This window comes from Monodon monoceros, unplaced genomic scaffold (genome assembly GCF_005190385.1).
Source record: "Monodon monoceros isolate NGI ecotype Baffin Bay Population unplaced genomic scaffold, NGI_Narwhal_1 Super_Scaffold_22, whole genome shotgun sequence".
Taxonomy (NCBI): domain Eukaryota; kingdom Metazoa; phylum Chordata; class Mammalia; order Artiodactyla; family Monodontidae; genus Monodon; species Monodon monoceros.
Genome location: NW_021703779.1, coordinates 94059655 through 94087405, shown reverse-complemented (window position 1 = coordinate 94087405; position 27751 = coordinate 94059655). Strand labels below are relative to the sequence as shown.

Sequence of the window (27751 nt, the reverse complement as noted above, 5' to 3'; positions counted from 1 at the left end):
GGCTATAAAAACAACACATTTTGAGCAATTGAAAAGTTACATCAACACATTTTGAGCAATTGAAAAGTTACATCTATTCTTTTTTTTTTTTTGCGGTACGCGGGCCTCTCACTGTTGTGGCCTCTCCCATTGCGGAGCACAGGCTCCGGACGCGCAGGCTCAGCGGCCATGGCTCACGGGCCCAGCCGCTCTGCGGCATGCGGGATCCTCCCGGACCGGGGCACGAACCCGTGTCCCCTGCATCGGCAGGCGGACTCTCAACCACTGCGCCACCAGGGCAGCCCCCTACATCTATTCTTAAAGTAGCATTTCTTAACTTCTATGCCTCTTCCGTGTGCTTGGGAAAAGGTTGGTTTGTGCCACCCAGGAGCTGGCTGCACTGTATTGCTGTATGCACAGATTTCTGAATATGATGCAAAAGAAACCCTGGACCCCCAAAACATATCGTTGCAAAAGTTACATATTTGGATGTGGAGACTCTGAGAGGAAACCATAATTTGTGAAGCCACCTAATGTAGAATAATGCAGTGGTTTGGGGAGGTCAGAAGAACCTGGATTTGAATTCTGGCTCAGCACATATAAATCATATAAATGGGTGACCTTGGGCAAGTTATTCAATCTCTGAACCTCTGTTTCCACAGCAGTAACAATAAAGTTTTTACAAGGATCATAATGTTAATGTATGTAAAGTACCTAGTATGCTTATATAGTAAGTCCTCAATAATTGTTAGTTAATATATCATTAAAAATAATTCATATAAATGTTCATTCAAGAATCCTTAAGCTCCTCCACTGAGCTTAGCTCCATTCTGGGTCCTGTGGGAACCACAAAAGAAGTATCAGAAATGGTTTAAGTTGCTCATGTTCACTCAGCTGGCAAGTGTCAGAGCTGAGTTTTTAACCCAGGGCAATCTAATCCAAGCCCCATATTCTTAGCCACTGCACTTACTGCCTCTATGTAATTAGAAAGGTGGTAAAACACACGGTCTGAAGATGAAGGAGAAAGTTTGGCATAGGAAGTAGCCCTTGAAATAAATCTTGGAAAATTATAGGCTCTGCATAGATTGAGAAGAGGAAGATGGTATTCCAGGTGGAAAGGCAAAGCATAAGACATAGAAGTGGGAACAAACAAACTGACCTGGCTGGTTCGTGTTGGGGAAGAGACTAAAATACGTGAGATCATGAGTCTACCTGTTGGGATGCAAATCAGGCAGGCTCCTTATTAATTAAGCAAATCACCTCATGTTTTTGCTCTTTTCTTGCTCCTCCTAGAGAATTAACTAACCTATTCCTTGATCTCTTTTAGGCTCTTTGAAACCCTTCAGTCACTCTTCTGGTCTGTATTTGGCCTTTTGAATCTCTATGTTACCAATGTAAAAGCCAGACACGAGTTCACAGAGTTTGTGGGAGCGACCATGTTTGGGACGTACAATGTCATCTCCCTGGTAGTGCTGCTGAACATGCTGATCGCCATGATGAACAACTCCTACCAGCTTATTGCCGTGAGTAGCTTTGCTCTATAAGGGCGGTTACCTTGGTTTCAGGAGTGGTCACAGTGGCCTGGAGCCCATTGGAAACTCAATGATATAGTCTGTCTGCCTTAGTTATTTTACATTAGCTTTTCCAGCTATTAGATTGAATTCTTTCTTTCCAAGGTAACTCAGTTTGGACTCAGTCCATTGGATCGCAGTAGTCTAGAAGATGTTCTAGTTAATAAGACTTTTTGGTTACCTGTTAAAATTATGTTTAAATCTCTGAATCCATTTTCTTGCCTTAGTAAGAAGAGCTCAGGAGGTATGAGCAGTTTGGCTACAACATATCCCCTCAGTAATCTCCAGGGTTGATTGAGCTGATCCAGTTCTCTAGGTGGGAGGGCTTTATCTCCATCTTCACTGCAGACATCTCCCTCCCAAAACTGAGCAGTCCATTGCCAAGGACAACCTTCTCAGAGAGTGGCTATTTTTTTTTATCAACAATGTATGAGTAACTGCAGTCCACTGTGGCATGCTCTTAAGTAGAGTCTATCGCTGAATCTTTGACCATCATGTTATCGTTTAGATCAGTAGCGTTTATTACTCTAAACTAGAAATGGCGAAGGTATAGGATATGGGATCAGTCCAAGCTCTGTCCTGGTTTTTGATGTCAAAATAAACATCTAAACTTAGCTTATTTTCTTACGATCTAACTATCATTTCTAGAAATGGAGTATTAGCAAAGAAGTTCTGGCTATCTGAGGTCCTGCTTACTTGAGTATCAGTGAATTTGTACCTTTAGTTGTGTATGTGTACATATATACCATATTTTCTTTACCCATACTTTCTTTATCCATCCATCAATGGATACTTAGGTTGTTTGCATGTCTTGTCTATTGTGAATAATACTGCACTGAATATGGTGGTGCAGATATCTGTTCAAGACAGTGATTTCATTTCCTTCAGATAAATACCCAGAAGTGCAATTTCTGGGCCATATGGCAGCTCTACTTTTAATTTTTTAAAGAACCTCCATGCTGTTTTCCACAGTGGCTGCACCAGTTTTCATTCCCACCAACAGCGCACCAGGGTTCCCTTTTCTCCATACCCTCACCACAACTTATCTTTTATCGTTTTTATAATAGGCATTCTAACAGGTATGAGGTGATATCTCATTGTAATTTTGATTTACATGTACCTGTTGGTCATTTGTGTGTCTGACTCGATGGTCTTTAATATCCTTGCCAGCTCTGACATCCTATGAGTCTGAGTGTCTACAGATGAATAGGATAGGCTCTCAAGGTCCCTTCTAGGTTGAAATTCTAGCTATCTGTTGCTTTTGAAATGGAATATAGTTCAATTTCTTCCTCTCTCTCTCTCTCCTTCAAACCCAACTAGGCCAACAACTCTGAAACACTCTGTGCCCACTCCTAGCCTGTCTTTATAAGGGGGAAAGGCATAGAATTTCAGGGGCTTATATTTCCACCACTATGCCTATCAGCCAAACGCCCTACTCCTACCGAAGATGGCAATATTCATGCTGAGGCATTTGTCATTTTCTCCCTGGTTGTCTTGCAACTGATTGTTCCTAATGGCAGAGGAAAAGGGAGATAGGGCTGTAGCGTCTCCTACTGAGCTCAGTGACATTTTGCTAGGAAGGGTAGAAATCTTCAACTCCAGCTCTCTCACTTGATGGTAGTAAGTTGTGTTTGCATGCTACCTAGTGTTGCACCTGAAGAAAACACCTCAGCTTGAGAGAGAGCTAGGGGGTGGGGTTTGCAGAGAGATGGCCTTAATAGGGTCTATATCATATCACACATCTAGAGTCATGGCCAACCATCCTGAATACTACCCGCTGCTTTGGGATCCTCTGTTAATGTGTCTTTACCATTTGGAATCGGATCCAGTGGGATCCTGATATTGGGCAACCTGATTCCAAAAATATCTGGTTCTGCTTACATGGCAAAGACCAGCAAGTAGATTTGATTCCACTTGCAACACCTCCACTTCAGTATTAATGCAGTTTTTAGAAAGGCCCAGATATGAGGGAAAGGTTACAGGAAGGGAAGCCACTGAAGACAAAAATCTCTCCTACTTCAAAAGGTACCACAGGCTGACTCAGTCTAAGTAGAGACTCAGTTACTGACAGGCTTCACTGTGAATCTGTTCACCTGTGCTCTGTGGTCCCCGCCAACATCAGCAGGTGAAGCTGGCCATATTGTATATTATTATTAGTGTTGTTTGCAATTAGCAGTGATTTACTCTCCTCCCTTTATCCTTTACATCTCCCTCAAGCTGCTTATTTCCCTCTGTGACACTTCTTTCAACACATCCACCTTGTCTCTGTCGTTCCTGATGTGTATGCTCCCAGTTCCATCATGTGAAGCTGCCCTTGATACCATTTTAATCAAATTCACCCATATATAAATATTAGGTGGGAGAAACAGACCAGTCCCAGAAAAGTCATTTAACTCAGGCCCTCTTCCTACCCCAACTCACCCACAAAGGGCATCTCTGTTGCCTGAGATCGGTCCTCAGAAAACATGAGGATCATGATGATCTGTGGTCAAGCTTCACTAAGCAAGTTAATAAGAACCCTCGGTTTCTTTGGCTGCTGTGAAGTGTTCACGCTAATGCTGAGAGCAAGTAAACAGCGCTTGCCTCACTAAGCCACATCTGCTGGATGGCTTGGGGAGAGGCCATATATGTAGGACTGGTTGTCTCCCTTGAGGTGGCGGCATTTGGAGGCTCAGATGATGGATGGACTCTCCCACTGCGTAAGACAACCATGCAAATGAAGACATTCTTCAGAAAAATACCTGGCGCCGCAAAAACAGCAGGCAAGGCTGGAAGGGGCCACTGCACACCATGGAAGTGCCAAGGAGGGCAGGTGGTCTCCCTGCCTTCCCCTAGTCATCCAGGACCGACCTCAGACTCTCAAAGCTCAGAGAAGAAGGCAGCACTTCACACGCTACACCATGATTTGTAACTAGATAAACAACTGCTATGCACTATTACAGTCCCTGGTTGTTAAAATATTTTCATACTTGGGGCTTCCCTGGTGGCGCAGTGGTTGAGAGTCCACCTGCCGATACAGGGGACACGGGTTCGTGCCCCGGTCCGGGAAGATCCCACGTGCCGCGGAGCGGCTGGGCCCGTGAGCCATGGCCGCTGAGCCTGCGCGTCTGGAGCCTGTGCTCCGCAACGGGAGAGGCCACGACAGTGAGAGGCCCGCGTACCGCAAAAAAATAAAAAAAATAAAAAATATATTCATACCAGTTGGTAAATAGCTGCCACTCCGGCTGTTGCCTCTGGGACACCTCCAGGTCACCTCACAATCCAGCAAGTAAAGTGTAACTCCTGGAGCAGCAGGTATTAGCCACGCCCCTGCTCCAGTGCTACTGTTGGCGTACATTCTGATTGGTCAGTTTCTCAGTCTGACTATTATTGTGGCGGGTACAGTGCTAAAATGCTCCCCCAAGATTTCCCGCCCTAATCATTAGGACTGTGAATATGATAAGATAGCACACTTGTGATTACGTTGCATTACATGGCAAAAGGGGTTTTGCAGATATAATTAAGGTTACTACTCAGGGAAATTATCCAGGTGGGCCTAATCTAATCACACGAGTCTTTTAAAAGCGGAGTTTTCTCCAGCTGGTAGCAAAAGAGAATGTCAGAGATTTGAAGCACATGGAGGATTTGATGTGTCATTGCTGGCTTGAAGATGGAGTCATGTGGTAAAAAAAATATGGGCAGCCTCTAGGAGTTGAGAATGGCCCCCAGCTGACAGCCTGCATGGAAGTGGGGACCTCAGTCCTACTACCACAAGGAAATGAATTCTGCCAACAACATAAATGAACTTGAAACAGATTCTTCTCCGGAGTCTCTAGATAACAGCTGAGTTATGCTGACACCTTGATTTCAGTCTTGGGAAGGCCAGTGTGACTGAAGTGGAGTACACAAAGGGGAGAGAAGTAAGAGATGAGGTCAGAGAGGTAATGGGGGTGAGGGACAGATCATGTAGGGCCGGATAGACCTTTGTGAAGACTTTGGCTTCTTCTCTGAGTGAAATGGGGAGCTGTGGGTTTTAAACAGAGGAGGTACATGATCTAACTGGCATTTTAATAAGATTGCTGTGGCTGATTGAAAAAAGATGGAATGGTACTGGGACAGAGACAAATTATGAGACCATTACATTGACCCAGACAAGAGCTGTTGGTGGCTTAGACAAGGGTGGTCATGAAGGACACAATGAGAAATGGTCAGGTTCTAGATATATTTCAAAAATAGATCCAGTTTGCTGATGGAGATGTGGGGTGTGAACAAAAGAGAGGAGTCAAGGATGGCACCATGATTTGGGGCCTTGAGTAACTGCAAGGGTGGATTCATCCCTTACTGAGTTGGGGAAGAGTGGGAAAGGAACAGGCTTGGGAGGGGGCAGAGATCCAGAGTTGGGTTTTAGACATGTAGAGTGAGAAATGCCTATTAGACATCTGAGTGGAGATGTTGGGTAGGCAGTGGTTTACAGGTCCAGCAGAGAGGCTGGAGACAGAGATTTGGGAGTCGCAGTATGTCCACAGTATTTAAAACCATGGGACTTGGAGAGATCACAACAGGAGTGACTGTGCATAGAAAAGAGATCCAAAAATGAGGCCCAGGGTACTCCAATGTTTAGAGGTTGGAAAGACAGAATTGATCATGCAAAGAAACTGAGAAAGAACAACCAGAGAGGTAGGAGAAAAACCAGAGTAGTGGACTGTATTACAATATGTATGGTTCCCCAGTATACTGGTAAAGCCATATGCTGGAGAGTGGTAGAGCCTAGATTTGAACTGAGGTAGTCTAACACCAAGGCCCATGCACAGAACCACTATCCTATCACATTGACACTTACCTTGAGGCCAAGAAGCACTGGAAATGCACTTTCACTACAAGGTCTCTAACACATCTTCTTTCCTGCCCCAGTTACACCACCATTCTGAACTGTCCGGTCACCTTGTCCTACCAGTTCCTGTGCCTGTAGATTTCATTTAGATAGGAATCACCGACACTTCTTCCAACATAACTGAGTACTCTTAGTACCCAAGACCTGTTGCTTAATAAAACAGAATAAAACATAAACCCTGCCAGCTAAGTCATCTAAGGGATAGTATATCCTCTTCCCAAGTGAAGGAGCTGCTCAATTCAAGTTGTAGAAATTTTATGACATTGGAGCCAAGCCATTTCAAATTTTAATAACTGTCTCTTCCCTTTGGGATGCCCTCAAGCGATCTAGATACCGATTTTTCTCATTGCCGCTTAGACCTTTCCCTGTTGCCAAACCATTGTCTGGAATCTGATCAGAAATTGCTACATTTCACTAACAAGAAAACAAACATTCAGAATGGCAGAGGACATTTTCATAGTCCCCTCCACTCACCCCAGGTTATGGGGAACCTATGAAAACCTGCTGATAATCCCATTTCAGTCAAAAATCTACATTTTCTGGTAGGTTCGGAAAAATCCACAAAACCTAGGTGCTATGAATGATATAAAGGTGGAGACAGAGATTTGGGAGTCGCAGTATGTCCACAGTATTTAAAACCATGGGACTTGGAGAGATCTTCAGTAGATGCCTTCAGGGAGCTTTAAATCGAGAGGGGAAAGTCTGCCTTGAGTAAAATAACAATAGTGCTATTACCGTGCGTATATAATAGTAGTGATTACAGACAGCACGGGCTCAGGAGTAGTCAGACTGCCTGGATTTGAAACCTGGACTGTCACCTAGTGTAGTTTGGGGCAACGTAACCTCTTTCTGCCTCCTTTGACTCCTCTGTAAAATGGGGATGGATAATTAGGCTTTTCACCTGCTGCTTACTCTCAGATCCGTTCCCTGTTCATTTCCTGCTCTGTTCTGTATCAGGGAACAACATTCCCCGCAGTCCCTTGCCATTTGTTTCTGTGTGGGTTTGACCAACCAGAAGGTAGGAAGAAGAGAGAAGCTAGGATATTTCTTCCCCATCGCCAACCTCACTTTTTGTGGCAACTCCAGCAGCAGCTGTGTTTCCTACGTGGCTCACCTCCAGCTACCACCAGGCATCCCACCCCTCCTTGGCCCCAGCTTCTGCAGGGCAGCCCCATCTTGGCTCGAGCTCCCACCAGATAGCCCCAGTCTACAAGCTCTGGAAACACCACTCACCACGTCTTCCAGTCGTCCCTCCAACTCCAGGGATAAGAGGGGCTTCCTGTTGCTGCTAATCTCTGAGTTGCCTCACTGCCCTCTTCTTGGTTTCTCAGCTCTTCCATCACCTGTGACTACCCTCTGTATTAAATCTCCATGTTTGAAAGGCTTAAAGTGATTTCTGTTTTTCTGGCTACCCCCCAAGCAGTACCTATCTGATTGCGTTGTTGTGAGGTTGATTTAGAAATTACACATTGAGCTGAGCCTTGAGGTCAAATCTGGAAAGACAGAAAAGTGAGGCTGGCTTTCAGATCTCATTTCTGGCAGGGAAATAGCTTGCACACCAGCAAGGATTGGCCTGGTGTTTATGGGGGGGGGCAGTAAGAGTGTAGGAGCTGGCCTCACTCCTTTCTACCTCCCATTCTTCGATTCCGCATGAAAATATCTTCAGATGGGAAGGAAGTCTTTCCTGTGCCAACAGGAAACATGTCCCAGCAAGGAGAAGAAGCATGAAGCAGAGTCACATCTCTAGGAGCTGGATGATGAAGTTTAGAGCCTGCCTTTAGAAAAATAATTTTTAAAGATGGGATCTGCTTTTGTGGCTTCCCACATCCCCATGCTGAGCCCTCATGCTGCTGTCTACCTGGCTTAGCACAGCACCCCGGGTTGACTGCCTTACCTTACCCAGACCTTACCTGGACAAGCCCCTTGCCTCCACCTCTAGTCCCAAGCTGAGGTCTTTCTCAGTTTCCTAAGGCTTAGAAAAATCAGTAATAAGAATACAGTGAACATCTGGCATAGATACAAGCCTTTATTAAATCCCAGGCACTTTCTATCTCATATCATTATAACTACTATAAAAAAATGGTTCTGAAGAACCTAGAAGCAGGACAGGAATAAAGATGCAGACATAGAGAATGGACACGAGGGCATGGGGAAGGGGAAGGGTAAGCTGGGCTGAAGTGAGAGAGTGGCATGGACATATATACACTACCAGATGTAAAATAGATAGCTAGTGGGAAGCAGCCGCATAGCACAGGGAGATCAGCTCAGTGCTTTGTGACCACCTAGAGGGGTGGGATAGGGAGGGTGGGGGGGAGGGAGACGCAAGAGGGAAGGGATATGGGGATATATGTATACGTATAGCTGATTCACTTTGTTATACAGCAGAAACTAACACACCATTGTAAAGCAATTATACTCCAATAAAGATGTTAAAAAAATAATAATAACTACCATTTATTGAGCACTTATAATGTGCCAGACACTATACAAAGCACTTTTCATGAATATTTTCTCATTAAATCCTTACAACTACCTGAGGTAGGTACTATTAACAATTCAATTTTATAGGTGAGGAAACCGAGGCACAGAGGCCAAAGTGACTGGCCCAAGGGCACACTCTTCATAAGGGCCCCAGCAGGTCTGTCTGATCCAAAGTAATAATGAAACCATACCTCCTCCTTTCCTGCCTGCATCCCAACCCCTCAGGCCCTGGTGCAAGCCTTCCACACAACCTCAGACTCCCCCCAGCTTCACCCTTCTACTTGGTTCACTGACTCACGGACTCTCCCCTGTCTTCTAACCAGAGGGATCCTCTAAGGAGCCTTCTCCTTGTTTCTGGAGACTAAGTGACTCATTCTGTTTTCCTCAGCTGAGATTTCCTGCCCCCCAGCCCCCAACACAGACACAGACACACAGACACACAGACACACAGACACACACACACACACACACACACACACGGTCTCCTTTTCTTTCCTTTTTTTTTTTTTTTTGCCCACCAGACTTCAAACTTCTGGTTTCTTCTTAGTTCTGTCCCTAATACCCCCAGCCTCCCCAAATGAACAATCAGACAACCCACCTGAAATCATCACACCCACAGACGGTAAAAAGTTCAGAGCTACGAAGCTTATTGGCATGACAAGAACTCCTCGTTCAACTTACACATCCTGCCTTGGGCCCTCTCAGCCCTGTTCCTTCCCAGACCGCTCTTGGATGCTTGAAAGCCTCACTTGAAATTATATCCACACCAGCAAATGGACTGACTATCCACCCTCCAGCTTCAGGGGAGGAGAGAGGAGCATTCTCTCCGCAAACGCTGCAGGGGGCGCCAAAGGCTGACTTTTCAGACTTCCAGCCCTGCCTGGGCCTGGCCCTCCCCCTGGTGGTCTAACACAGAAATGGATTCCTGTTGATTCTCATCAACACCCACTCGTGGTTTTGTCAGCAAGCTGTCTGAGAGCCCGCATCTGCTGGGGATGAGAGCACTCTGCCTCAAAATAGTGAGGGTTATACTTTGGCAGGTCTCTGCTGAGCCCTTGATGCCTGCTGCTGCCTGGTAATGATTTTGGTGACCGACAAAGATGCAAGTGGAAACGGGAAGAGGACAAGTGAAGGGAAGTGGGTTTTCTTTCCCTGTGCTAAAGGACAACCAAACAGGGCAGATGCCTGGGCTGCTTCTCTGCATCCCAGACTCACCTGTCCTGGATCTTCATCAGGAACATCAGTAGTTGTCATGGAGACTCTATCTTGGGTAACTCAAACAGAAACAGGACCAACTATGTAAGTGATGGGTAGGGTCTAATGTCCAAAGAATACCTCTGCTCTTCTGCCAGCTGATTCCTTTACTCCTTCATCCATTCACTTAACAGTAACTATCTCTTGGATGGATAAATGAATGAATTTAACAAATGATTATTGAGAGACTACCATGTACTCACTCTACTACGTTCTTGGCACTGGGGATACAGTAGGTAACAGGGGAGCAAGAAAGATGTGGTCCCTGTTCTCATGGGGTTGACAGTCATGGAACTGCAGATTCAAGTTTCGCTATTTGCATTTCAATTCTTTACTTTAAGACTGCACTTTACCTTTTTCAGGTCATGGATTGCTTTGATAATCTGATGAAGCAAAACATGCATACAATTTAGCATAAATCTCAGAGGACTCATAGACATCCTCCCACTGTCCTGCTGAAATCCCTCACCTTAGGACCTTGTCCCCAGTTATAATGCAAATATGTTTTAAGTTGTTAGTAGGTGACTTATGACTCAGTGTGAGTTCAATCCCTTACTGAGATCAGGTTTTCATGGGGAGCCAAGCGAGTGAGGAAAATGTACCTGAAGAAGACTGGAGATAGGACACCAATAAGAGAAAGAGATTGGAGGCACTGGAGGAAAATGTCACCATCATCACAATTTTGCAAAGGATCAGGTCTGTGCAACAGTCCCCAAGCCAAAGGTGCCTTCAACCACTACATAAAATAACAACTATGGATGGACAACATGGAAACAAGCTGAGAAGACCTGGCCTTCCTATGGATTGGCCTCTGAATGTTCTCTTCATAGGCTACAAATAATATTGGTGGAAAAGTCAAATGTCCGTGGCCCAAAGGCCATGGTTGAGGAATGTGTTCTTCTTGGCTTCTGCCTTGATTCTTGTTCTGGGCACCAAGAATCAATTGACTGGAAAGCTATCTGATACAAATGTTCTTTAATTTCTGAGCAGCTTGAGGTTTAGAAACTAAACATGAGATCTGAGTGATTAATATTAATTAGGTCTCTCTCTTGCTGTGGTCACCAGAGCCCTGTGTTGTAGCCCGGTTCAGCGTGAGAGACAGCCTGGGCCAGGAGGTGGCCTTTAGCTACAACACAGAAGCCAAAATACCCCAGAGGAGCCTCGGAGGTTACGACCTACTGCAATACTCTGCTTTTTACTTGAGATCTGACAGCAAAATTACATTATGTCAGCTGTCAAGGTAAATCTGCCTTTGTTTAAAAGAGGAACATAGAAGCGATCTAAGAGTAGAAATGGGGTGAGGGGAGGTAATTATATTTCTCTTTCTTATTCTCCTTTCTTCCATCATAGGATTATCTTGCTTTTTCCTCTGTTCTCTTTCCCAATTTCCCCTGTTTGAACTTTTAGAAGTACCTGGGCCTATAAAACTGTGAACTAATCACAAAGTCTTGATGAGAAATATATTTATCTCAAAGCTGCTCTTAATAAATGTGGCATATTGGGAATCACCCAGAGTGAAAGAAAAGTACGATAGGCCTTCTCATTCATTAGAAAATCAGCGCCAATTATTAAAGAAGTCTTGAATGACTGGAATTAGAATCCTCTCACTGACTCCATCAGAGTTCCCATTGGCCTAGCCCTCAAGACTTCCGGAAGCACAGAGAAGTTTCCATCACCCGATGAATCTTCTAGGAGGTTATGCCACAGTGTTTTTCTCTTGATACTAATGCAGAGATACTTTATACTGGAGTCCCTCCAGTCTTAACCAGGATACATGGTCTGACACATAGTAGGCTCTCACTTAATATCTATTGAATAAATGAACAAAGTAATGATTTTTTTCTAATTCTTTTCTTTATTTTTGGCCACGCCACACGGCTTGTGGGATCTTAGTTCCCCGACCAGGGATCAAACCCGGGCCCCCGGCAGGGGAAGTGCAGAGTCCTAACCACTGGACCGCCAGGGAATTCCCAAAATTAATGAATCTTTAATGCATATGACTTCCCAGAACATTTTAAAGTGTGAAAACAGAGCAACTGACAAGCTGACCAAACCTAAGCTTATTGTCCTCTAGCTTAGGGGTTGACGTTTTTTTCTCTCAAGGGCAATAGTGAATATTTTAGGCTTTGTGAACTGTAAGACCACTGTCACCACTATCCAATGCTGTTCTTAAAATGCAGAGGAAGCCATAGAAAATACATTAAAAAGTGGGCATGGCTCTGTGCCAATAAAACTTTATTTATGGGCCCTGAAATTGGAAATTCATATAATTTTTGTCTCAAAGAATTTTTTTTAAAGATTTAATTTTAGTTTTGGCTGCGTTGGGTCTTCGTTGCTGCACGTGCGGGCTTTCTCTAGTTGCGGCAAGGGGGCTCGGTAGTTGTGGTGCGGGCTCTAGAGCGCAGGCTCAGTAGTTGTGGCGCACGGGCTTCATTGCTCCACAGCATGTGGGATCTTTCTGGACCAGGGATGAAACCCATGTCCCCTGCATTGGCAGGCAGATTCTTATCCACTGCGCCACCAGGGAAGTCCCTGTCTCAAAGAATATTATTCTAACTTTTGATTTTTATTCAACCATTTAAAAATGTAACAACCATTCCTAGCACGCAGGCTATCCAAAACCAAGTGGCAGGCCGACCATGGTTTGCCAACTTCTACTCTAGTTATTTCAAAATATGTCTCTTTTCTACCTTTGTAGACCGAAGCTCTGTGAAGACAGGGGCTCTGCTTTAGGTTTTCTTTACATTCGCCTAATGCCTAGTAAAATGTGGGACACATAGTAGGTACCCAACACATACTTCTTCACTAATTGATAGGGAGAAGCTTGGGAAAATCTCTGATCTATAGTTTGTCAACCATGTTTTAAAAAATACATAATGTGAGATTTTATCCTTTCCAAGTGTTTAGTGTTTGGAGTTGAATAAATTGTATGGCAATGGAGAGGGGCATCATCTAACTGAAAGGAAATCTGCCTAGATGATGGATTTCATAATTATAGTTAATACCTTGCTTTATACTTTACTAAGCACACTTGCGTATAGTGTCTTGTTTGATCCTCACAAGAACTCTGTGAATGTACGCACGACATCTGCATGTTACAGGTGAGGAAACGGGTTTCCAAAGCTTGAGACTTGCCCAGGGTTCCATGGCAAGTTTGTTCATTCGTTAATTCGTTCTTTCTACAAGGACTTGAGCATCCGCTATGCCTAAGGAGTTAGGTCAGGGTGAACTCAGGCCCAGTGACTCCTCAGGAGGTGATATTTACAAGAAATCTAAAAGATAGAAGTATGGCCTGGGAGGCTAAAAGGAAGCTCCCGATCAGTGAGGCAGGAAGTTAGACGGCACATGCTATGACAATCTGAGTACGTGAGACCAGTAATAATCCCACATGGGGACAGACCTGTAGGTTTTTCCACAACCAGGTGATAAGACACACCTCTCACTTCTTCCCAGGCTCAGAAATGGAAGCCCTGATGGGCTTAGTCTCTGTTATTTCTGAAAACTGCTGGGTGAGCTTAGCAAATCCCCATGCTCACCACCATCTGACTGCCTCTGTCCTCCCAAAGGAAAAGCTTCCTCACTCCCCAAATGCAAGATGCAGGCAGGCAGAACAATCTGTGCCTGCTTGACTGAAAGGTTCTATTTACCTTTCTGGAGACGCCCAGAAAAGGTGACAAGCAGTTCAGTGGGTTTCAGGACTGCCACATCTGCTGTGAATGGCGCTACCAGAATTGTGCAGTGTCTGACCTGCAGTGCTGAAAGCAAGAACCCTGCAGATGTCACTTCTGTAGCAGAGAAACTGAAGGAAACAAGCAGGAGAGAAACCGGGGCAGACAGAGGCCCGGCCAAGTGTATATAGAGGGATCTGTTTGTCAAAATCTCGGAACCGTGGTCAGGCTCCGTTTCTGTTTCTGTCATGTAGGAGAAAACATGCTGCTCGTTGTGAAATCCCACTCAGTGCACTTCCCCAAGCGACAGTGTACCTGAGCACTTAAGAGCTATGGTTCTAGAGTCAACTCAATCCAGATTTGAATTGCGGACCACCAGTTTCTAGCTGTGTGCCCTTAGACAAATGTCTTCACTCTGGTGAGCCTTATTGATCAAATGGAAATAGTAACAGAACCTACCTCAGCAGGCTGTTGTGAAGATGAAATAAGGTGATATACTTGAAAACCGATACATAATATTACTGATGCTCCCTTCACTTCATATCTGCCTTTGGCTCTCCAATTCATTCCTTCTACAAAAATCTATTGTACACCTGTTCCACGCCAGGCTTTAGGACTGCAGAACTGAAAAGGACAAAGTGCCTAATTTCAGTGGAATTTCCTTCTAGTGGGGAGCCTAAGAATAAGCAAACATAGGCGAAACAATTCAGGTGATTTGTGGCAATTGGTATGAGAGAAGAGAACAGGGCGCCGTGAGATAGAGTAACGAAGGCACCCGCTCTAAATTGGTGGCTCAGGGAAGGTCTCTTTGAGGAGATGATATTTGAGCTGAGGACTAAGAGATAAGAACAAGCCAGCGCTCTTCTCCCATCTAGGAAAAACACAGCAATTAAAATATAAAAGGGAAAAAATTTCCCCCAATCCCTCATGCCTTCCTTCACTCTAGGGAGGCTCTTGGAGGAGTAAAGCGTTGAGTTGCAATTTAATTGGGGACGTGAGAGAGGGCACAAGGAGCTTTTGTTTCGGGGTATTGGTGAGCCCAGACCAAGGCAGGAGAGTGAGGAACAGACACAGGGATTTGAATGAGGATGCGGAGAAGGTCAGGCTCCCTAGAGCTCCTGATGGGGGAGGGGGTGTAGCAGGATGTCAAAGAGAGCTTGAGCTTTCCAGGTGTTAGCCCACCGAATCCTGTGAGGGATGCTCCTGTTTGAGCACTATACCCATAGATAGTAAGTGAACCAAGTGAGTGGCAGATTTGAGTGGAAGCTAGGGTCAGAAGACTTGGATTCTAGAGCTGCTTTACCACGAACTAGATATGTGACCCTCAAGAAGCAATTTCTCTCTCCAGACCTCAGTTGCCACATCTGCACTGGATAATCAATGTCCTGACAACTTCGCAGGTGGGTGTGAGAATCAAATGAGAGAAAGTATGTTAAAGTGCTTGGGAAAGCGTAAAGCTCTAGATAAATGTAAAGAACTAGCTGTCTGATGTCCCATTCCCAGAGGCAAGTTAAGAGGTTGAACATTTGGCATTTCATTTTCTGGTTTTGAAACTGGCCAGAAAGGCACTTATGTAGAGAAGACAGTAGCTCCAGAAAGCACTTAGAGAGTCCCCATCCCATGACGGCCAGCACGCCTGGTCAGGAGGGAGGGAGGACAATTCTTTCACCACATGAGCTCACTGTGGCCTGGGAGTCCAATTAGAGCTTATTTCCTTTGAGAACCACTGAGATATCACAGGAATATTTGTTTGCACTGATAGGGTGGAGGCCTACAGAAAGCAACATGGTTTATTTCCAAGTCTGAACTAGGATATACTTATGTTACCCAGAAGCTTCTACAGTGCTGTTCCTTCTGACCTTGCATAGGCTACGGCATCCTGCTCCCAACTTTGCTCTTCATCCTATTCCTCAATCAAAACTTACCCATACTGTGCTCTACTGAGGCGCCACCTTCCTCATATAACAATGGAGAGTGGCGGTGTCTACTGGGAGAGAACCACATTTTAAAATTTGTATCATCCAATCTCCCTGAGGCCTTTTTTTCTTACCCCCACACTCCCAGCCCACCTTGTAGTAAGACAGGGAAGACAAGAAGAGGAGAAAAGCTGAAACTCTTCTGCATGACTACAGATAACGTAGTGAAGGACTGAAGAAGCACTGTGATCCTACTGGTTGATTTCATGAGAAATTATGAATTAAAAACTGCCCAAATTTCATTCTGACTCTCAGAAAGTGGATGACTTATTTGAAGGCAACAGAGTGGGTCAGAGGTGGAGTGTGGAGGAGGGAATTCCGGGGATCCAGTGCCCTCACTGATTTGTTTCCTACTTTTCCTGCCACGTCCCTTGGAATCAGAGTGGGAAAGATAATTAAGCTCTATTGTTTATAACCTGTGTTGTTTTCATGAGCACACTTGTGTTCCATACCCTAAATGGTCTCTAAAGAAAACCCAGACTGCTTGTGAGGACTTTGCAGGACCATTTTAGAAGATGGAAAGCAGATCCTTCTGCGTCTCAGGGACCTAAGGCACTGGATCAATTTGCAGTTGTCTTTTGTCCTGCCACTTTCATTGTCCTCAGTATGAGACAGCCTGCTAAAGACAACATGGATGGGCCTGGAGGACATTATACTGAGTGAAATAAGTCAGAGAAAGACAAATACTGCATGATCTCACTTATATGTGGAATCTTAAAAAAGAAAAAAAAAGAAACTCATAGAAAAAGAGATAGGATTTGTGGTGACCAGAGGCAAGGGGTGGGGGGGAGGGGGAACTGGATGAAGGTGGTCAAAAGATACAAACTTCCAGTTGTAAGATAAGTCTTGGGGATGTAATGTACAAATGACAACTGTAGTTAACACCACCGTATGGTATATTTGACAACTGCTAAGAGAGTAGATCCTAAAATGTTTGCACCGCAAGTTATCTATATGAGGTGACGGATGTTCACCAAACTTATTGTGGTAATCATGATGTATATAAGTCATTATGCTGTATACCTTAAATTTATACAGTGCTGTATGTCAATTCATCTGACTAAAACAGAAAGAAAGAAAGAAATTCTGCAGAGAATGTTAAATAAACATGATCAGCATCCCCCCCCCCGCCCCAAAGAAAGACCAGAGAGTGCCAAGCCTGAGTAACCACCAGGCACCCCTCCCTTCCCATTCACTAGTTGAAAGGTCATCTCTTTGGCTGTACAGTGCACACGTTAAAAATGCCTAGGGAGCCTATCAGTTACTAATTCTGCCTTTGTTCCTCCTTCCTTCCCCCGTCATCTCTCCATAGTAGCCCAGTAAGCCAGTCTTTTTCATATTGCTGGGCAGCCTAATAACATTATCTTCGGGGGTGCACAAATTATACCTTCTACCCATTGTCCCAATGACAGAGGGATGTTAGGGGTTGGCCATGGGAAGACAGGGACAGGTAGGAATGAGGAAGACCTGCTGTTTCATTGCTTTGGCCTGCTGAATACATCTGGACCAGCAGGCAGAATCCCAGAATTAGTGTTTCTGAAAGGATGGTTAACAATCACCTGTGTCAAAATCACCCAAAGAAGCTTGTGAAACACTGTAGATTCTCGAGCCCCCCCCCATCCCCACAGCATCAGTTTCTGCAGGTCTGAGGTGAGACCCAGGCATCTGCATTTTCGCAAGCACCCCAGGCGAGTCTAATAGCCCCTGAAATTTGAGAACTGCTAATGTAAATAAATCTTGAGTAGTTCATTCGACTTCAATGACTACGATCAACCTCTCTACTCTTTCTGACTTTTCTTACTATTGCCTCTTGGGGGAAAGTTTTTCTCCCTCCATCTCTGCCTGGAGAAATCCTGCCACTCTCTCCAGGCCCAGCTCAAATACAACCTCTTTTGTCGCACCTTCCCTGCTCTCTGGTCTCTGTCTGCAAACAGCTGGGATTGCTCATGAAGCAAGGAGACGGGGGGACTGATTGGTATCAGTAATGAAATGTGAGGGGAGTTGGGACCCTGAGGATGGGAGAGCTGGGTGGAGCTAGTGTGTGGGTTCCGAGCTTTGCCCTGAGGTTTAGCACCCGAATTTGTGCACTGGAGCTGAGGTTGTTACAGGGTCTGGAAACTTTGTAACCAGTAAAAAAGTAACACCAAGTCCTTGAGAGATCAGAGCGGCAGTTTCAACCACCTGGCAACATAATTGGGGGAGGGATTAGTGGCCGTTTTATTCCTCGGGGTGGGGCAGGAGGCAGACATAATGGCTGCTCAAAGGACAACTGCAAGTTGTCAGTAGGAAGGAGGACCTGTTTGTAACACCCACTGAGGGGTCTCTTGCAGTCTGGGGCTATTGGGGGCCATCAGTACTAGGGTACAGGAAGTGTTGGGGGCAATGGGTGGGCAGGGAGCTGAAGCTGGAGGGAGGGCTCTCTTTTTGACCTTTATGTTTTGCAGCTCAGTTTGTGTGCTTGGATTGAACTTACCACAGGGCTCTAAACGAGATAAACCAATATCAAAGTAATTCCCAGGAGGCCCCAGAATGATTAAAACAGGAAATTCTAACCACCTAGCAGCCTTGGGGCAGAGAGGCAGGTTGCTGACTATTTAGCAACTGGCTCTGCGCTAGACCACTGCACATGCGCACTAAGTTGGAGGCGAGAGCATGGCGGGGGATGGTAATTCTCGCTGAGGGCACTTTCTCTACTGCAGGGCCTCCAAGAGGTTGTGGGAGGTCTGGACCACTTCAATATTTTGAAGATCCCTTTCTAATGTTTAAATGAATGAAAACAAAAATGGAGTTACAAAAACGATGATATATTTTAAATGCTTACATCTTTTTAAAATTGCCCTGAGGCAAAACCACAATACAATATATGTCTAGGGAGGTCCAGAAATCTGCATTTTTAACAAATGCCCCATATGATTCTGATGCACACCAACATTTGAGAAGCATGCCCTGAATTCCAACAGAAGAAAGAAGTCCAAAGTGAGGTAGACTTCTGTTGAGATGCCAGGGAAAATGTATTGTCTCACCTCAACATGGAGTGTGTATGTCATGGCAATTCGTACTGCTTTCCCATCATAGGGAAACAGAGTTAGTCTTATGCCCAGATGAACTAAGCAGGTACTAGTTAATGGGAAGGATGCCAAAATATCCCCCTCCTCAATATACACCTCCAACCAGCCTGCCAGTGGGCCCAAGACTCCTGGAAGTAGCTTTCCTCCTTAAAGGCTCTGCTCTGCTGTGTCTGTGCCTGTCACTCTTCCTTTGCATTATGTTTTAAAGCTTTCCAATTTGCTAGAGCAAGATGGTTGCTGGCAGGAGATCTGAGAGAGTGCATAAGAATTTATCAAAAGCTCGTAGGAAATTGGCCTTGTAGTTTGATTGCAAGAAAAATAACCTTGAGCTCGGATTTGCTGAGGAATGTGAAATTGAACAGACATGTTCACTTGACCTAGCTGTGGCCATGTGTTCAGGATCTGAGCAAGTCAACAACATTTGAGGGTATGATCTACAGTCACAGTACATTACACTGGCACTGCAAAAGGAGCTAAATAGAAGCTCTCGCCTGCTCTACAGGAGCTGACGTTATCAAAGGCAATGCAGGACACACACATGATTAGAACATATATGTAAGGCTATGTGTCATTAAGATCACATTATGGTAGCACGAAAGTCCTGAAAATGTTGGAAACTTGGAAGAGGAAGAACCACAGGCTATGATTGTGTAGGTTATGTCTTATACAAAAGCACCCAGGCAGGGGCTGATGATCTTGGAGAATGTTCAAAAGTCATAGCTGGGTATAGAGGGTAGGGCAGAGTGTGGGAAAGGGCATCATCACCAAACAGTGAACATTTTAAAAAGTCAATGTCGGATTTGTCTAACATATAAGGTGAAAGGCTAGCTCCATATGGATGAATGAAAATCTCTTGGGCATCATACATTTAGTGAAGTTTTAGACAACTATGACTACAAAAACCACATCTGTAATCTTACGATTCAAAGTAGATCAAGGGTTGAAAAGAAAACAGATTTCCACATTCCAAATTATAATGTTGTCCATATTATGCACTGCTAAAATCCCAACACCTCTCACCTAGCAGGCAGTCAATATATACTGTTTGAATGAAAGAACGTCTGAATGAATAAGTATCTTATTCATCACTTTACAGCTCACACTGTTTAACCAGTCCTGCCAGGTGGTCTGTTATTTCCCAGTCTTCAGGATTCAGGTGCTACCTCTGTATTCGAATTGTGCTCTGTGTGGTATTCCCACCACCATTAGAGGACAGTCATTTTGCTATACCCAGCATCTAGCAGAGTACCTGCAACATAGTAGTTGTTCAACACAAGAATCAAAAAATGAATGGTGAGGGCTTCCCTGGTGGTGCAGTGGTTAAGAATCTGCCTGCCAATGCAGGGGACACAGGTTCGAGCCCTGGGCCAGGAAGATCCCACATGCCGCAGAGCAACTAAGCCCGTGCGCCACAACTACCGAGCCTGCACTCTAGAGCCCATGAGCCACAACTACTGAGCCCATGCACCACATCTACTGAAGCTCGCACACCTAGATCCCGTGCTCCACAACAAGAGAAGCCACTGCAATGAGAAGCCCACGCACCGCAATGAAGAGTAGCCCCTGCTCGCCGCAACTAGAGAAAGCCCGCGTGCAGCAACGAAGACACAACACAGCCAAAAATAAAATAATTTTAAAAAATGAATGGTGGGAATGTAAATTGGTGAAGCTACTATGGAGAACAGTATGGAAGCTCCTTAAAAAACGAAAAGTAGAGTTACTATATGATCCAGCAATCCCACTCCTGGGTATATATCCAGAAAAGACAAAAGCTCTAATTTGAAAAGATACATGCACCCTAATGTTCATAGCAGCACTCTTTACAATAGCCAAGACATGGAAGCAACCTAAATGTCTATCAACGGATGAGTGGTAAAAGAAGGCGTGGTGTATATAAACAGTGGAATATTACTCAGCCATAAAAAAGAATGAAATAATGCCATTGGCAGCAACACGAATGGACCTAGAGATAATCATACTAAGTGAAGTAATTCAGACAGAGAAAGACAAATATTATATATCACTTATATGTGGAATCTAAAAATAGTACAAATTAACTTATTCACAAAACAGAAACAGACTCATGGACATAGAAAACAAACTTACAGTTACCAAAGGGGAAGGGAGAAGAGGGGTATGTGGGGAATGTGGGATTAACAGAGGCACACTACTATATATAAAATAGAGGAACAAGAAGGGTCTACTGTGTAACACAGGGAGCTATATTCAATATCTTGTAATAAACTATAATGGAAAAGAATCAATAAAATAATATAGACATATACATATATATATGTATAACCAAATCACTTTGCTGTACACCTGAAATGAGCACAATATTGTAAATCAATTATACTTCAATAAAAGTAAAAATTTTTTAAATATTAAAAATGAATGGATAGGTAGACAATGAATTGATACATGATAAATGAGTGGGAAAAGACTGTTGAGAGGATAATTTGCAATAACTTCTCTGCTAATTATTTACATAGTAAATCCCAATCTGAGGTCACCTGAGCACAAGGGGAATAGAATGGTATCACCTGGGGTTCTTGAGCTCTTTTTTTTTTAAAAATGTTTAGCCAAAATCATATCCTCACCTGATTTGAGTAAGTGCAATGAGTGGGCACCAGAAAGCCTCTTAAGCTAAAAAAGAAAACAAAAAAAAAAAACAACTATGGTTTACAACTTGGCCCATTGCATGTTTCTATTCTTTGTCAAAATCAGTTAGAAAACTATTTTTTAAAGGACCTAACTGCTTATTGTTTAAAACACATACAAACAAACAAAAAGCTAACTCACACAGGGATTTTAAAAAATTAAAAGCAGTGAGACCATTTCCAGATACCAGGATATCCAGCCCAATTTATTAGAAAATAGCTGAATACGCATAGGAGCTATATCATCATTCTCCCTTTTGAACTTGTCTAGAGATGACAAGAATCTAAAGACCCTGTGTTTAAAAATGTGACTCACTTCATTTTAAGAAATACTTATCAAATACCAGCTTTATTTCAAGAGCTAGAGAAACATTCCACAGATGAAAGACTGGCTACTCTGGGCCATCAACGGGTAGAATGAAAATTCAAAGTTCGTTTCTGGTATTATAGGCTCAGAAATGTAGGAGAAGGGATCAACAGCTATATAGCTCTTACTATGTACCAGGCAGTAGCCCAGGCATTTTACATTGACTTCTACAACAAATCAGTGTGATAGAGATTTTCCTTTAACAGCTGAGAAAACCATGACTCAGATTTTGATTGACTGCTCTGAGGACACACAGCTGATAAGTAGCAGAGCAGTACTTCAAACCCTGTTTTGACTCCAAAACCCCTGCTCTTTCCACAATGGCAGGCTGCATCTCACTATTTCATATTGCCCTTGCCTCCTATCTTCCTCTGCATTACAAGTTGCCTACAACAACATTGTCTCCCAAGGCAGGATTTTAGGGCAGTGATATTTACTAGAGCCATAAGTGTGTCTTAGTTCAAGGTCTTATCAAGGGCATTCAGACCTTTTGCAGGCACACCCTCTAATCAATTTGTAGAGAAAAAAAAGCTATGTATCTTATATATTCTTAGGTTGACATCTAGATTATTCATCATAAGTTTAAACAGTTGCAAAGGATGTAATTTCTGGAATATGGTAAATATTGGCATTTAAAATAAAACTATCCAATTACTCATTTAAACGTATCCAATGGAATCTGAATACCATAGTGGTTTGCTACTCATAACCATGTATTTAAAAAATAAATGGCTAAACTCTTCTTTCTTTAAGGGCAGAGAGTTTACACCATTCCTTGCTCTCCTTGAATTCTTATTTGCATTCCACATCCCTACAGGATTTTACCCTAACGTTATAAATTTTTTGTGTTTTAAAGTCTTTATAAATTATTGATTACCTTATATTTCTTCATAACAAAAGTATAAATTGAATTTTAATTTTTTATTTTCTGTGGCCAGAAGGTAATAAATGTTGAAACATTTCTTCTGAATATCGTTATTATTCAATTATTAGCAGTACAAAACTGCTCAAAAGAACACAAATATAATACAAATTTTGATAAATAACAATTAGGCATAAAAATACATTTTTACTGGAAATGAATGCATTTCTTAAAGATGTTAGTGGGGCTTTTCTTCCAGCTAGTTATTATAGCCACAGAATATTGAGTAATATTCAGGAACAAGATTCAGCATCAATTATATATTTAGTTTCCATTTTTATAAAAGCACTAAGAAAACTTTTTCATATCAATAAGCATATGTGAATGAATAGAGTTTTATTATGCCATTGTCACTCAATTTCCTTGAACTCTCAGTTAATGTCAAAAAGTTATACAATGATTTTTCATAATATTTTTAGGGAATTCCCTGTGAGGTCCAGTGGTTAGGACTCTGCACTTTCACTACTGAGGGCCCAGGTTCAATCCCTGGTAGGGGAATTAAGATCCCACAAGCCACATGGTGCAGCCAAAAAATCTTAAAATAAAAAAATAATATTTTTAGGGACTTCCCTGGTGGTCCAGTAGTTAAGACCCCGCACTCCCAATGCAGGGGGCCTGGGTTCCATCCGTGGTCAGGGAACTAGATCCCGCATGCCGCGACTAAGCATTTGCCTACTGCAACTAAAGATCCCGCATGCCACAAGGAAGATCCCACACGTGGCAATGAAGATCCTGTGCCACAACTAAGACCCAGCAGAGCCAAATTAATTAATTAATTAAAAATAAAGATTGGTTCAACCTCATTAAAAATAACAATATTTTTAACAATCATCTGAAAACTTGCTTCGGTTCTCTTTAAACTTTATTGAAGGCAAGTAATTAGAAACCACATGACTTAGAAAAGGGTTTTTACCCAAGATTACAGTCATTCAGTTTCTCAATTTCTGGAAAGTAATACTGTGGTAGGAAGCTTCTGAGATGGCCCCCAATGATACCCACTTCCTGATATTTGAATCCTATGCAGTATTCTCCCCTTGAGTGTGGGCTAGACCTATGGACGCCTAACAAATGGATTATGGCAAAAGTGATGTCACTTGAGAGATTAGGTTATAACAATGGCTTTTCTCTCTCACATCCTCGGAGGGAAGCCTGCTGCCATTTTATGAGCTGGCTGATGGAGAGGCCCTCTCCAGAAAGAACTGAGAGAGGTCTCTGGCCAATATGCCAGCAATGGACTATGGTCCTCAGTCCAACAGCCCACAAGGAACTGAATCCTGTCAACAACCATACAACAATACGAGTGAGCTTGGAACAGAATACTCCCTCAGTTCACGCTTCTGATGAGACCCCACCTCTGGCCAACAACTGGATTATACCATTGTAAGAGATCTTGAGCCAGAGGCACACAACTTGCTACACCCAGATTCCTGACCCACAGAAACTGTAAGATAATAAATATTTATTGTTTTAAGGTGCTAAATTTGGGGACAAAACCAAAAAGTCTTTACTAAGACTTGCCAAATAATTATTAAATGTACCAGTTACTGTTTTACCTAGAGGCACTTTGTTTAACCCAACATACTAAACAAAGTTCATGGAATGAAAAATAGAAATTTTATTAATTTTAATACAGCTTAACCAACAGAACGTTCTTTATGAAATGCTTTTTTCTTATCACATTTTAAATATAATTTTACCAAAATTTTGGAGCTTCAGATTTAGCAATTGATAAAAAATATCTGTCATATAGCCTAACTAGCAAAGCCAGTCATCATTTCCAAATCAACTGGCTAAACCATATTTCTTTTGTCTCAAAAAGGATGACTTGGGCTTCCCTGGTGGCTCAGTGGTTAAGAATCCACCTGCCAATGCAGGGGACACGGGTTCGAGCCCTGGTCCAGGAAGATCCCACATGTCACGGAGCAACTAAGCCCGTGCGCCACAACTACTGAGCCTGCGCTCTAGAGCCCGTGAGCCACAACTACTGAAGCCCACGTGCCTAGAGCCTGTGCTCCGCAACAAGAGAAGCCACTGCAATGAGAAGCCCCCGCACCACAACGAAGAGTAGCCCCCGCTCGCCGCAACTAGAGAAAGCCCATGTGCAGCAACAAAGACCCAATGCAGCCAAAAATAAATTAAATAAATTTATTTTTAAGAAAAGGATGACTTCATTTTTCAATTCAATAAGTATATCAATACTTATTCCTATGATGATTTCACTTGTAAATTCTAACACTAGGATGGACAAATTAAAAGATAGAAGATAGGTAGATAGATAGATAGATAGATAGATAGATAGATAGATAGATAGATAGATAGATGGTAGCTAGAGCATGCAGGCTTCTTATGAGTTTGTCATCTGGATGAAATAAAGTGAGTTCAGTATTTCTTTTAGCCCTACCTTTTTGCTTTACTTTCACAGAATTCTCTCTGAGTGATTTTTTTCTTTCTTTCTTTCTTTTTTTATCTTTGACAATAGCTGGAGAATGGAGAGGTGAGGTTGTTAAAACTGTCATCACTCCTGCCATCCCAGTATAAATTATCTCAAAACTCCAACATCAGCCTGTTTCTAATGCCAAGCCTCACCCTTAGTTTTTTTTTAAATAAATTTATTTATTTGTTTGTTTTTATTTTTGGCTGTGTTGGGTCTTCATTGCTGCGTGCGGGCTTTCTCTAGTTGCGGTGAGCAGGGGCTACTCTTCGTTGCGGTGCACAGGCTTCTCATTGTCGTGGCTTCTCTTGTTGTGGAGCGCGGGCTCTAGGCGCCCGGGCTTCAGTAGTTGTGGCTCGCAGGCTCTAGAGCGCAGGCTCAGTAGTTGTGGCACATGGGCTTAGTTGCTCCATGGCATGTGGAGTCTTCCTGGGCCAGGGATCGAACCCGTGTCCCCCGCATTGGCAGGAGGATTTTTAACCACTGCATCACCAGGGAGGCCCCCCACCCTTAATTCTTAAATGGGCAAAATATATGAATCAACATTTCTCCAAATAAGATACACAAATGGCTGATGAGCACATGATAACATGCTCAATGTCATTCAGCATTAAGGAAATGTAAATCAAAACCAGAATGAGATACAACGTCATACCCACTTGCATGACTACAAAAAAAAACATGAACTGTGATGAGTTTTGGTGAGGATGTGGAAAAGTCGGAACTCTTATACATTGCTGGTGGGAATGTAAAATGGTGCAGCCACTTTAAAAAATAGTGTGACAATTCCTCATAAAGTTTAAAGTAGGGTTAGTATATAACTGAGCAATTCCACTCCTAGGTATGTCCCCAAGAGAATTAAAAATATATATCCACACAAAAACTTGCACACAAATATTCATAGCAGCATTATTCATAATAGCAAAGTGGAAACAACCCAAATGACCATCAACTGATGAATAGATTAAAAAGATGTAGTATATCCATACAATGAAATATAGTATTATTCAACCATAGGAAAGAATGAAGTATTGACAGATGCTACAACATGGATGAACCTTGAAAACATGCTAAGAGAAAGAATCCACACACAAAGGACAAATATTATATAATTCATTTATATGAAATGTTCAAAATAGACAAATCCATAGAAACAAAAGTAGATTAGTGGTTGATAGGGGCTCTGGAGAGGGAAGGGAGTGCTGGGAATTGACTGCTAATGGATACAGGGTCTTTTAGGAGTGATGAAAATGTTCTAGAATAGACAGAGGTGATGGTTTCTCAACTCTGTAAATGTATTCAAAACTACTGAATTGTATGCTTTAAAAGATGAGGACAGCAACATTGTTATCTGTGGTATCTAAGAAACCACTGCCTAACATAAGGTCATGAAAATTATTCCTATGTATTCTTCTGAGAGTTTATTTTATGGTAACAGCTTTATTGAGATATAATCCAGATACCATAAAATTCATTTTTAAAAGTATACAATTCATGCTGTTTAAGGGTACAAACTTGCAACTAGTAGTAAGTCCTAGAGATCTAATGCACAAATATTTTTGATAACTGTATTGTAATAAATATTACCATGTTTTAACTGTATTGTAATAAATATTACCATGTTTTAAAAATATTTTTGATAACTGTATTGTAATATAATTTCTTTCTATGGTAATTCCATATATTTTGTTTTCACGTAGCCCAATTTATCTTTGAACTACTTGAAATTATTTAACTAATAGGAATGCAAAAGAGAGGATGAGTGTTAGTGCTCTTTGTTATATGTTCATTTTATATATTTAAAGTATAGTTATGTGTGCATATAAAATTTATTACTCTAATCATTGCAGCAACTCTTCCAATTCTCAAGTAACTTTGGGAGGAATTTATAATTTTACAATGCCTTAATAAAAGATGTTTCAACATCTCAAAAAATGGTAATATATGTGCTTCTTTATTAACTCATGAAATAACAAAATCTAGCATTGAGTCTAATAAGTACCTTAAATTCAACCTAGAGCTTCGTTTTCCTTTTGAACTTGTTACTCACTTAACCCAAAGCCATTTAGTCCCTCCTAGAGAACATAGAGGTATCCCTGATAAGAGCTGGCTAGCGGCTGTTCAGATACAGGCAATGGGCATCTCAGAAATCAACAGAATCCTCTACTTCAGTGGTTCTTAACCATTTGGGGGAGGGCAGATTCCTTTGAGAATATGATGAAAGCCCAGAAAAATGCAAAACACCCAATATTTCACATACAATTTTAATAGATTTATTGACTTCGTTAACTTCATCCATAGAACCAGGTTTAAAAATCCCTCTTCTGTGTGGTGCTGTTTTTGAACATGATCTGCTAATCCTTTAATATCACAGCTAAGCACTGCTACATTGGAGAGCAAAGTGAAAGCCTTCATAGAATATCTGAAAGGCCAAGGAGCAAATTCTAGGTTTCACTGACTGAATGTTCACTCAAAAACCACCCCAAGACAAATACTGTAAGGCA

At 42.6% G+C, this 27751-nt stretch overlaps 1 protein-coding gene across 1 annotated transcript in view; it reads left to right on the top strand.

Moving 5' to 3' along the window:
* Positions 1–27751, top strand: part of TRPC5 (transient receptor potential cation channel subfamily C member 5) — a 133514-nt gene that overhangs the window by 93720 nt on the left and 12043 nt on the right. The window contains exon 6 of the mRNA XM_029240598.1: positions 1307–1502. Within this exon, the coding sequence (XP_029096431.1) occupies positions 1307–1502 (196 nt within the window). The remainder of the gene's footprint in view (positions 1–1306; positions 1503–27751) is intronic.